The 12,919-nt window shown below is 64.5% G+C and overlaps 1 protein-coding gene across 1 annotated transcript; it reads right to left on the bottom strand.

Annotated features, from left to right (window-relative positions):
- Positions 1–754: 754 nt before the first annotated feature.
- Positions 755–12,649, bottom strand: LMJF_26_2370 (conserved hypothetical protein; the record flags this gene model as incomplete). Its single annotated transcript, XM_001684192.1, has 1 exon — positions 755–12,649. The coding sequence occupies one exon, from the start codon at positions 12,647–12,649 to the stop codon at positions 755–757; it is 11,895 nt and encodes a 3,964-aa protein (XP_001684244.1).
- Positions 12,650–12,919: the final 270 nt, after the last annotated feature.

The following is a 12,919-nucleotide window of genomic DNA, read 5'->3' as shown; positions in this document are numbered from 1 at the left end:
GGTGCGTCAGCACGAAGAGCCACATCAGCAAGGGACGCGGAGGACGACGAGGAAGAGGGCGGCGACAGCTCGACAAGAGAGCTGCTGTTGGTGAGGAGGGTAGACACCAGGGATGAGTGGAAGGAGCCGAAGCGCCCCGCACGATGTGCTAAGGGTGCGGGCCTCAGCCGTCTCTTGCGTTGTCGGGGTAACGTTGAAGTCAGCGCAGGTATATACACGAGCTATGCCGAGCTCCATGGGGAGTTTGAGGAGGAAAGCAACGCCGGTGCAAGCGCATACGCGCCCCATACCAAGTGGCACACAGACAGACACACACACACACACACACACACACACACACACACAGAGAGAGAGAGAGAGAGACGGAAGCAGACACGTGCGGCAGCAACAGGGAGAGGGGAACGCGAAGACAGAACTGCGCGAGACGCGGTGCTCCACAGCGAGCCTCCACGGGCGAAGCGAATAAAAAGGGAGGCGAGGTAGCGGCAACGTAAAACACACACACACACACACACACAGACATCACAGCAGCAGAAGAGAGAGGGATGGTAAAAGTAAGGCAGAGGGCGGTGCGGTAAGAGTCCGCAGCGTAAGCGAAGACTCACCCGGCGTACCCGTGTCGCCAGACGTGCTCATCACCGTCTTTATCGATACATACGGCAACCAAAGGCATAGAAACAGAGAGCACGGCAGGAGCAGCGCTGCATGGGCTCCGCTCTCCGCCTACTGCGGTGACGACGCGGAGATACCGCCTCTACACAAAGCCGAACTCCGCCGCGTGGGTGAGGCACGTCTCCAGACTGCGTTGCAAGTCCGCGGCTTCTGTGCATGGTTGTAGCAGCAGCGAAATGGGAAAGCAGGTGTGCGCCGTCGGCAGCCGCCCTGGCTCGTCCCCGCACTCCACCAACACCTTCTCCGGCAGCGGGATGCGGCTCTGGCCAGAGCAGAAAAGCAGGAAGCGCGCCAGCTGCGACTCGGTGAAGCCGTTCAGCACCTCTGTCAGCATGGCGCGCATGGACAGAGAGAGCGGCGACATGTCCAGCTCCGCGATGACGTGCTCGCTCGAGGCGGCACCGGTGCCGCATACACGCGCGCGTAGGTCCTCCCACCGCACGGAGCGCAACGATGTGGCGGGAACAACAGAGGTCAGACCAGCACGAATTGCCAAGAACGCGGGGTCGTACTGATGGAGCAGCGCCTCCTGGGCGAGGGCGCGGCGCCGGTTCACCTCTGCCGCCTCCGCGCTGGCAGCCATATCCTCCAGCTCCTCCAGTATCAGGTGGCTCATGTCATGCATGCTCACCCCCGGGGTCATGCAGGCGTATGGCCGCAGCGGACGGGCGGCAAACGGTGCGGCGGTGCCGTCCATTGCACCGGCGCCGCTGCCTTGCAGGCTGCGCAGCAGCGCCGGGCTCGCCCGCACGTGCTCCGGCAGGGACGCAAAGAAGTCATCACTGAGCACGAACTCCTCGTCCTCGAGCGTGGCTATGATGTTGTCGTCTATGTCGTGCGCGTAGTCGGCCAGCGTTATCGTGTCCTCCTGGAATGTCAGCGTCTTCCACAGCATCTGAGGAAAGTCAAACGACGCCTTCAGCGTGCCGCACAGCACCATGTTGCCCATGATCTTGCCAAGCCACTCGAACATGCGACGCAGCACACTGCCCTCGGCGCCGTCGTCGGCCGCCTCGCTCGCGTACAGCGCGGACATGTTCGGGACGACCGTGAACATGGTGCTGTGGCTGCACAGCTGAAAAAGTGGCAGCAGCGGATCCACGCGCACCCCACGGATAAAGCGGTAGCTCACCTCGTCCCCGATCATGCTCATGATGGTGCGCGTTACGCCGCCAGCGTCCAGCGCGAGTGTGCCCTCTAGCTGCACCGCAAACATGCGTGCTCGCTGGTACACGCGCGTCTTCTCCAGCTGTGTGAAAAGCTGCCCAGTTACGCTGCAACGGAGTCGTCGCTCCTCCGGCGACAAGGAGGAGGCATCGCCGAAAATGTCGCGCAGGCTGTTGCGCGGCTCGTTGCCGGAGTTGACGGCGTGCATCGACAGCACGTCCCCCTCGTCTTCCTCGGCGTCCTCATCCTCGTCCTCCATGGCACTCACTAAATCCTCCGTGTCGTCTTCCGCGTAGTCGTCCTCATCGGCGTCGTGGACGTCGTGGGGGAAGGCAGCCGGCGGCTCCTCTGCAAATGGAAACCGCGCCACCGCCGCTTCACCTGTCTGGCGAGTGCCGTCTACCAGCGGCGGCACGGCCGCCAAGACGGCGGCCGTGCCAGCGTGAGCGTTTTGGCGAGAGGGAGGCGATAGCGGCGACAGCGCGGATGAGGGAGACGGCAGCAGCGCCGAGTGCTCTTCTATCCACGCCGCGTCTGCTTCGGCGCGCACCTGGTTTGCTTTGCACAGCGACACGAGCACACGGAGCGCGTGCCCGCCGTTGTACTTGGGTCTGCCGCCTGGCTGGAGTTCGAAAATGGTCCAGCGGCCGCTGCTGAAGAGCAGGTCTGTTGCCTTGCGGTAGCACGACATGAGGTAGGGCGACTTCTCGATGAGCCACAGGTGGCGTGCAACGATAATGGTCAGTTCCTGGACGCAGCGCAGCTGCTGAATGTATGGAAGCAAGCCGTGTATGTTCACCGGTGCTGCCAAGCGCCCTTCGCGGTCGCCGACAGTGGCCGAGCCGACCGCTGCCATCAAGAGTGGGTATTGGCGAAGTACGCTGTGCGCCCTAGCCGCGTCGAGCAGCGGCAGCACAGACGACTCCCTGAGGGACGTGATGGAGGCCTCCTCCAGAGCACGACTGAGTTGCTGATAAAACTCGTACGTCTGCGGGAGAGCAGCGGCCACGCTGACCTGCGCGTCGCTCGCGTCGTTTCCGCCGTCGCCTTTCTCATCGTCTCTGCCCCACAGTTGCTTGTCTGACGGCGGCGAGTAGTCTTGATAGCCGGGGGGCTTGAACTGCGTGTTGCCCAGGCGGATCTTGAGGCTGTGCGGCTCAACTGAGGCGCTCACGTATGGGTAGATCTCCTCCCCGTCGCCCTGAGCCGGCACCGATACCCATGATATTTCCTGTCCGTTGATGGTCCAACACACCATCATCGTCTCCAGGTCCATCATGGACCCGATAACGTCGCCGGCGCTCGGGCGTCGCGGCACGGGCATTGCCTGCTCCGTCATCATCAAGCGCAGGTGCTCGCGACAGTTGTATCCCCAGGAGTGTAGGTCTGACCCGACGTGCTGCGCCGAGGCGATGCGCTCGTGCTCCAGCGTACCCCACCCCATTACCACAGTCCTCGATCGGTCGGCGAAATCCGGCGGCACCTCCACCTCGTAGTAGAACTTTCCACCTTTCGTCGGCGCCACGCCAACACTGCCGCGCACCTGACCCACAAGCAGCTCCCCAGCCTCGTTGAGGCGCGTCTCCGTCAAAGCCACCACGTGCGGAAACGGCTTGCCCAGCATCGGCGGCAGGGGGCGCCGCTGCTCCATCGCGACCACAGCGCGTGCCAGGCACGCGCTGGCCTTCGCAATTGCTGAAGTGGTTCGCATAGACGCGCGATGAAGAAGTGCCAGGACGGTCGCCCGCTGTTGGCCCTCCACAAGGGGTTCCATCGACAGCACTGGCACCAGCGGCTGCACGTTCAAGCGGGCGCACGCGTTTTCCTCCATCAAGGCGCTCAGGCACTCGTAGCTGGCCTTACGCTGCGCCGTGTCGCCGTGTCGCACAACGTTCAGGCACAGCGCGTAGAGTAGCGCGTCTTTCTCAGCCGCGAGTTCGAGTGGCTGTTGCCGGATCAACGCGAGTGCGACGCTTGCGATGGTGGACACTAACTCCGGTTCACGGATACCATCCTGCAGCATCTGCAGGCACTGGAAAAAGATGGGAGTGACGGTGGACGCCGGGAACTGGCTCCAGCTCTCCAGCCAGTCCGTTGAGCAGACGTGAATGCGACGCAAGAAGTCTGGTTGAGACAGCTGGCTGGATGGCAGCAAGGCCGCGTAGCGAAGAACGATGGCACTCGCGTAGTGGACGATGGCGCCGACCATGCACGGCTCTACAGGTGCCGGTACCGCCGATGCAGTTTGGCGCTCTTGCGGCTTCGCCAGATGCGCGGTGAGCGGACGCTCTGGGATAGGAGAGACATAGCGGCCCACCTCCGCAGCGGCGCACGACCCAATCTGCTGGGCTGCCGCCTCGACAAGTCCCCACAAGACGTCAGCGTTGTACGCGCGGTTTTGCAGGCCGAAGCAGATTATCTTGGAGCCGTCCAGCGCCCACTGGAACTCCAAGGTGGCGCCGTCGCCAGTGAGGCGTGCCTCAATGGTGGTGGAGAACCTATCCTTCGGAAGCCACCGCGTCACGCGGGCGCAGCTGGAGCAGAAGTGGCGATGGCGCAGCGCGTGAAAATCTCGGACGTACTCGCGCTGATGACACTCGGCACAGTAGCAGCACAGACCCGTCGCTTCCTGCCGTCGTACGCTGCTCGGCCGCATGCATCCACACGTCACGCACGTCGCTGCCGCAAGGGCATTGTAGGCGAAGCTGCACATGGGGCACGTCCACGACGCTCCTGGACGCGCGTTGGAGCAGATGGCGCATCGCACAGCGGAAGGCTCGTTAATTAAAGTGCACATGGAGCAGGCCCACTCTTGGCTGGCGACCCCGTCGTCGGGGCCGTCACCGTCGGGCAGGTCGATGCGGTCGAACTCCATCCGCCCACGCAGTACCGCCGATGAGACGAGGTAGCCGGTGAAGGTGAACGAGGCCTCCTTTGTTTCACCGAATCCCTCGACCAACACGCGGTCGTCCTCCTCGGTAGCGCCGTTTTGCACGCGGCGAATCGTCAGTGTCATCGGCGCCTCCACATCCCTCACCCCACCTGCTGCGGCGCCAGCAAGGGACTCGCGTGCGGCGCTGGTGGCAGCTGGAGCAGACACTTCAGCATCCTCCTCGCCCTGGTTGTCTTCGTCGCTATCCTCGACCCGAGGCAACCCAACAAGCTCGCTGGTCATCGCCTCAGCGCCGGAGGCCACCGAGTAGTCGTCTCCCGGCGCTGCCGCGTCACCAGAGTTGGTCTCCTCCTCGGCCTCCACAGCTGGCTCGCCATGACCATCTGCCGCCGCCTCGCTGGCCGCATCGTCCTCATCATCGGCATCCTCCCATAGCATCGCATCGGAAGACTGGGCAGACGTCCGGTTGTGATAGCCTTCGCCACCTGCCCCCACCTCGTTCTCGGCACCAGTCACGGCGGCGGCGGCGGCAGGCACGCTTTGCGGCAGCCCTCCAGCGCCGGTGGCATGGCCGATTGCGGCGAGCGGACCGTCCGTCCATTCTGTGTACCAGCTGCAGTACGGCGAGGCGCGCTGGTCCTCCGGCTGCGCTAGCTGCTCCTGCAGCCGCCGCAGGACGCGAGCAAGCAGGTCGCACCAGCTCGACGGCGCGGAATGGCGTGCCGTGCAGGCCGACCAGCGCTCCCCGCATGTCGGGCACAAGAGCGCGTGTCCGCGGCGTCGATGACCCACAAGACGATCCTCGAACCTTTTTACGCTGGTGAGTGTGGTCGTGCCAGCAGGCTTCGTGTACGCGCTCGCCGCGACCGTCGCATCCGCCTGGGGGGCGTTGGCTTGCGGAACGCGAATGAGCAGTCGCTCGCGCAAGCGGGGGTTGCACCAGAGTTCATTCCACGACTCACGCAGCAACACATGCGGCGGCAGGTCCAGCTGTGTCACTGGCAAGACCGCGTCCAGCAAGGGCAAGAGAGCGTGTATGGCCTTGTCCGCCGCGGCTGGAAGTGTGGTCGGGGGCGGCGTCGTAGGGATGCCACTCACCGGTCCACTGACATCACTGCCGCCTGCGACTACACAGGAGTCGGCGCTGAGAGGTTTGCTGGGGCCGTTGCTGCCGTTGCCTCCCTTCCCTGGCAGCGAGCTCTGCAACGAGAAGATCAGCCGCAGTGTGCGTAAGAGCGTAGCCGGATGAGTGAGCACGACGTGTCGACGCGCTCCGTCACCCGAGTGTTCGTCCGTATAACTGAACGAACGCGGCGAGGTGACCAAGGGCGTTGCTGAGGTTCGCTTCATCCCGGCAAGGCACTCGGCAGCCACCGCGGCGAGCTCCGGCACGCATGCCTGCACGCATGCCCGCACCGCGGCCAACGCCGACAGCGAGTAAGCGTCCTTTGTGGAGTCCGGCTCCAAGGCAGCGGCGCACACTCGCTGAATGGACCCAGCCTCGTCGCTGACGACAGCCATGCCGCCCTCGAAGCGTTCGACATGCACGGACGTCGTACCACCGCCAGGCTGGTCGAGCTGCGGAGGGGCGACGTAGACCATCTGCATCTCGTCTCCATCCGCACCCAGAACGCCCAGAGTTACGTCCAGATCTGGCGCACCAGAGGCCGCGGCGGCGGTGATGGACAGGTGCTCCTTCACAAGCGGCAGCACCAGTGGCATCCACGACAGCAGCATTGCACGCATCGTGTACCGCGCGCTCACGACGGCTTCGTCAGGCGGGTACATCCACTTTGCCCGACTATCGCGGTTGTAGAGCTCCACAAACGGAAAGATGTGCCGCACAGAGGCGGGGATCCCGCGATGTAAGATGTTTAGCGGCAGCCCATTCCGCTCGAAGCCGATGCACCGCTCCTTCACGTACACCACAGCCGTCATCACGTCGCCAGAACCGAAGAGAATGCCAGTATCAGGGTTCAAATAGTTCTCGGCCCGCTCCGTGTCCCACCGCTGCACAGCCGTGCCGGGCACCTCGGTCAGGTAGTCGGAGATGTAGTACACCCGGCGCTGTTTCGACCGCTCACCTGGGTAGAGGATGAGCTCGCCGTTGCCGTCAAGCGGCGTGACCATCGGCGGCGCGTTCATCTCCGCCAGGCCGAAGTAGTAGTACCGCCCCAGCGTCTCGCACTGAAAGCCGCGCTGCAGTCGCACCGACACGCGCACGACATCGGGTGTGTGCGGGTCTGCCAGATCAATGGGATTGCAGGCGTACGACATGCTGCGCACATTGCTGGATGCGGCGCCGCCGCCGCTGCCGATGGTGGTTCCTGCCTGGTTGTGCTCAATCCGACGCCCACCCGCAAACACAGTTACGCACGACGACGGAACCGACGAGTTGCTGAACCGCGGCTGATAGCCAGGCGTGGAGGAGGCGAGCTGATGACAGGCGGCCCAGAGACGCTGTACAGCACTCGCACTCACCGGCGCGGCTGCCGCCGTGGCTGCCGAGGTCGAAGGCAGCGAGGCGGGTGTGGGGTCACAGCCGACGGCGGAAGCACGCTGCGAGATGGCGTTGTACAGAGCACTCAAAGCCACCGAACGAGTCTTGCGTGCCACGGCCGCGCACTCAGCGACAGCGGTGAGGACATCGATGTGTATGGCAAGGAGCGCCGGCGACGCTGGTACGGCGATGGAGAGCGTGACAACAAGGTCGAGCAGCATCGCGTTTGTAACGTGTTTGGCTGCCGTGTGCTTCACGTGATACATGGCTCCGTCGTCGGCGCCACCGGCACCGCTGCTGTCGAGCTCGTGCAGCAGCTGCACTAGCTGTTGCACGCTGTGCTGTAGTGGAATGGTGCACGCCTGCACCATTCTTAACCCCTCCCCATACCCTGCAGCAGTGCTGGAGATAGCAGTGCCAGCAGCGGCGGCCGCCGCGCGTACATGACGAGAGCTGCGCAGCACCAGGTAGTGGAGGACCAGCTCCAGCAGCAGCGACACACCGAACAACGTCAACCGCGCAAAAGGCGATAGGCGGACGTCAGCCGGCGCCGATGCCAACGACAGCGACGATGAAGCGCCTGATGAGGGCGCATGGCCGCCTGTGCCGCCGACACCGCGGCGCCGAGCAGCGTCGCTATCCTTACCCCCTCTGGTGTGCACCGGGGTGACGGATAGCACGTGCATGTGGCCGTGGCCTGGCACGTACTCGCCGGTGCGCACGTTTGTCGCCACGAGGCGGAAGTCCCGCCGCGGCAGCGTCAGCCGCGTCAAGCTCACGCCATTGAGTGCCATCACGACGTCCCAGCCACCACGCGCAAACACAAAGCTGAGCTCCACAACGTCGCCAGCGCGCCAGCGAGGCAGACGACGCTGACGGCGCGTCATGTCACCGTACTGCACGGTGCCATCGCCGATGAAGTAAATGCCGTTGGCGTCCGTCTCTGGTGTACAGTTGGCGAGCGGGACGTCGGCGGAGGCGAGCCCGATAAAAAAACCCCTGCTCGTACCGTTCCACAGCTCCACTCGCACATGCCCGGGGGTCCACGACGCGCTCGCGGAGCTCTGCGGGATGTCCCAGAGACCCCCGCCATCGCCCAGGACGGATGGCATCGAGCTGATATACGTCACGGTGTTTCCACTGGCAGTTTCTTGATAGCGGCGGAGGATGTGCGGCTCACGCGAAGCCGGCGTTTCGCTTTCGCCAAACTCGGCGCTGTCACCAGCATCTGCAGAGCCCGCACTGCCGGTCGGCAACGACGCTGACGGTATCCGCCCTCGCACGTACTTGAGTACTTCCACCAGGAACTCCTGCTCTGCCGTCTCGCTCGTCAGCACCAGCGAATCCGTGCGGGACAGGCGTGTAAAGGACGGCAGCAAGCCCGTCACCACCTCTGCAAAGTGCGGGGAGCATGCCTGCACGTCGGCCGCATCCATCGGCGTCGACATCAACGACACTGTGAAGGCAGCGAATGCGCCATACTCCCACGGCTCCAGCAAGAAGCGATGCGGTGCGGCCTGCGTTGACTGGACGCGATGCAGCAGAGCACGCAGCAGCCGAAAAAGCTGTGCAAGGAGTGCATGCACACCGCGGCGAAGGTTTGCCTCGGTCACACGGCCGCACCCGCTCACCACGCTCAGGTAGTGGCCGGCGGCGGCGGTGGCAGCGAATAAAGATGGGGAAGCCGCGCTACCAGGTGTAGTCATCGGCGCCGCAGAGGCCCCAGCGAGTCCACCGGCAGTGGTTGCACCTGTGGGGCGGTGCGGCGACGAATGCACATGGTGGTTCTGTGCCGCGGCCGCAGGCCCGGTGCTCCCGAGCAGCATGAGCCGTCGCACCGCCTCACTGACTAGCGCCACGTGCCTGGGTGCCCGCCACGTCGCCGAGCACTTAGTAAGAAGGTCGACAACCACCCACATGGTGCTGCCGAGCTGCCGACGGTCCTCCAGCGCCGCTTTCACATCCGCCACGCTGAGCCCAGGAATGCTGAACAGGTCGATCGCCGCATCCACCACTTGCGCTGATGACACGGTCGCGGCTGTGGGACCAGACGCGACATTGCACAGAACGAACAAGGCAACTTCCAGAGCGTGCTCACCACTGTTCGTACCGCCGACGGTGGTGCTGGCTAGGCTGACACGGCGCACGGCGTCCGACCAGGTCGGCGAATGCCACGTCAGCGGGTCCGTGTGGAGGTACCCGGTGCGGTCTTGAAGCAGCATGTGGGCAATAACCAAAAGCACGGCGCGGACGCCGTCGACGTGCACAGCGTGGCACCGCACCCGCGCCCGCAGCGCTGCTGCCGGCATTTCGTGCAACGCCTGGATGAATGGATCGGAAAGTGGCGCAGCAGCTGCCGTTGCAGGCGCACCAGCGCAGGCCGGGGCTGCAGTCGTCATCGCTGCGATCGACACGTGGGAACCGCCGCTACCGCCGTCCGCCATCGCTGCCTGGGAACTGCCAGATGCCGAAGCGCCGCCACCCGTGGCACTTTTCAAGCCCCCTCGCAGCAGGAGAGAGCTCGCGATACGGCTGCGCCGCTGTTGTGGCTGCTGCTGGTCACCGCTCCCCTGCACCCGCCGCTCCATCCAGGCCAAGAGCCGCTCCGCGACGGTGCGCTGCGCACTGGAAAGAGCCACCGTCCACTCGGTGCTCCAACGCGTGTCGAGGATCAGCTGCACTTGCGCGCTAACCTCGCCAGGAAGCATGTACACCGGGTCCTGCGGCAAGCTCGGGATTACGACACGGCACGGGCCAGCGTAGGTGAGAGTGCCACTGCCGTGCTCCTCCTTCAAGCTGTGAAGAGACAAAGGCAGCCGCGTATCCTTCTTGGCCTCCTTGCCAACAGCGGCATAGTTTGAACTGCTCTTCAGCGCCTCTGTCGCGCCAGGTGACGTGCTCGACGTCGAGGACCCTGCCAGGGCCGAAGAAGTGCTCTCTGCGCTGTTTGCGTCGCTCTCCAGCGGCAAGAGCAGCACATCGCCCCCGCGCAAGGCACGATCCCACTGCACCGCGTTGGTAAGGTGCACCGACACACGCGTGGCGCATGGCAGACACAGCTCCACCATCTGCGTCCGGCGACGGCGGCACGGCAGCGCGTCAAAGTCTCCATGCGCGCTGTTGAACAACGACCCATCTCCAACACCGCCGGCACCGCCCGCGCCATCGGCGTCTTCGCCGTCGTGGCTGCTTGCGGATGCGCTCAGCGGGCTTGCACGAGAAGCCCGGCTCTGCGACGACGCGTTCGTGGTAGTGGATGCGTTGGAGCCTGCGTCGTACGCGTACTCGCCCTCGGCGTCCGTGTATGCGGTCTCGTCCTCTTCGCCGCCCTCTTCGTCCACCACCGACATCTCCTCTGTCACGGCTGCAGCGCCCATGTGGTCGTCGTTGTCGCGGACGTCAGAGACCTCGTGGAACGCCGAGGACGGATAGGACGGGTAGCGGTTCTCGGTGCTTGGGCCGCTCTCGCTCGTGTACGCCAGCAGTGCGGCAGGATCGGTGGCGCTGGTCTCGCCGGCGCCGCGTCGCACAGTATGGGAACCCTTCTCTGTCGCACCGCCCGAGTCGTGCACCAAATCGCTGAGGCAGACCTCGGTCATCACAGGAGGGACTGGCAGGCCGATTTCAAAGGGCACACGCACGGAGAAGTTCACCACCTCTTCCGCGCCTCCGCCACTCGTCACTGCCGGGACGGAAGTTGCCGCTGCGGCAGCGGGCACGGCGGCCCCTCCCTTGCGCCCTTGTGATGGGCGATGGTAAACTCCGACGTGGCCGCCAGCAGCACCACCACTACCTGCCCTCTTGCCGTGCTGGTGCTGCTGTTGAGCCAGTGCCACAAGTTTGGCAGGTGCCGTTGCCGTCACCGTCTCCAGCACCTGGCCCAGCTCTGTCAGTGTATCCGGCGACCACTGGACAAGGGGCACGAGGTGCAGCAACGGCAGCACCAACTCCACCCACAGAGCAGCCTGCTGCTGCGCGACAGAGGTGTGCTGCGGCTGCAAGGAGGAAGCTGCGGGCGACAGGCTCTGCTTTACCAACCCGTGCGTCTCCCGCTTCTCGACGGGCTGGATAGGACCCCCTTTCTGCGCCGGCGTCAGCGGTGACCGCTGCCGGTGGTACGCCGACAAGCACGACGGAGGGTGCAACACGGGGGCAGAAACAGCGCCGCCGTCCGCGCCTCGGATAGCGTCGGTAGCTGACACCGCCCGCAAGGAGTGCTTCAGTAGACACGCGAACGAGTGGCCCGCCTCGGTACACGTGGGGGCGCGTCTACACAGCATCACCGCCGTGCGCAGCATCTTCTGACGCAGCAAGGCCCCGGCCCCCGCTGAGGGCGGCGGCACCGACGACAGCGATGTAGAGAAGATGGAAGTGGTACCACTGCCGCTGCAGCTCTCGCCTCCGTCCGACACTAGAACGCTCGCCACGACGGACTCCCACTGCATGTCGATCCGTTCCGCAAGAAATCGGCGGGTCTTGCGCTCGTAGCACTCGCGGTCGTTGACATCATCGTTTCCACAGTTTACGGTGCCGCTACGACTGGGGCGCGCGCTGGTCAGCTTGCCCCTCTCCGCGGCGCCTGTGGCCGCTGTGTTGGAGTGGCTATCGCTTGGCGCCTGCTCTCCCGACGCGGCGGTCGCACCGCCAAAGGAATCCGCTGTGCCGTTGTCGTTGTGTCTGCCCAGCTGTATGGATGCAGCACGAGTCGACACAGCAGCCTCACATGTTGCGCTTGCACCGGCTGCGGTCCCAGAGGCGTTTTCCGAAGGTGACGCGCCACCGCCAGTGTCCGTATAGGGGCGCGATGTGCGGGGCAGCGTTCCCACAGACCCTCCACCGCTTGTGATGTCGCGCAGTTGCCTTTCCGACGCGTCCCCAAGCGACTGGATGGCGAACTCGAAGACATCTGCCGACAGGCTGAGGGCCGGCGGAAAAGGAGCGTGTCCCTCATTGCGCAGGTGGTGAGCGACGGCTTCGGTCGCATGCGCGCCGGAGCCGGAAGCACCGGCGGCAGCGCGTGGCGACGATGCCTGCAGCACCTTTCGGGGGGCTGGCAAAGCTGAAATAAAGTAAGCAAGCGCGGCAGCACGCAGCCGCGCTGTGGACAGCGGCACCTCACCGCAGTTCGTCTGCGACAGGCTCTCTGTCAGCTCCGCCATGCAGCTCTGAATTCCGGCAGCAAAGGCGGCTTCTGTTGCCCGCGGCGACGCGCTTACGCGTATGGAAGGGGTGAAGTACACGTCGTTCATGGACAACGAGCGCTCCATATTCGTCAGCAACGGCCACGCGACGCGGGCCAGCTGATCAGCTGGCATAGACATGATTTCCTCCACGCGGTACGTTGCGATCGCCGCAGTGGGGTCGAAACGAGCATGAACGCAGCGCACTGCCGCTGAGGGCTGAGATGGCGGCTCCATGGCAGCCACTTTTCTGCCTCTGGTTGCTCCCTCCACTGCTCTAGGTGCCTGAGCTGGTCACGAACTCCACCGTGCAGTCAACGCTTGTCGCTCTGTGAGCCTCTCTGTGTGTATAGGTTGAAAGCACGCGCAAAGACTGCGAAAGGCAATCGAACCGCGTAGAGACCGAGAGAAAAGTAGCAGCGCGTCCGATTCGTGCGGCAGCGCTAGAGCGATACGGGAGGAAGAGGCGGCAGCCGGATGGCGGCGGAAGGGCTATGTTGGGCGAGC

Source organism: Leishmania major, chromosome 26 (genome assembly GCF_000002725.2).
Source record: "Leishmania major strain Friedlin complete genome, chromosome 26".
Classification (NCBI taxonomy): Eukaryota; Euglenozoa; class Kinetoplastea; order Trypanosomatida; family Trypanosomatidae; genus Leishmania; species Leishmania major.
The sequence above is the reverse complement of the archived record's forward strand: the minus strand, read 5'-3'. Positions and strand labels throughout refer to the sequence as shown.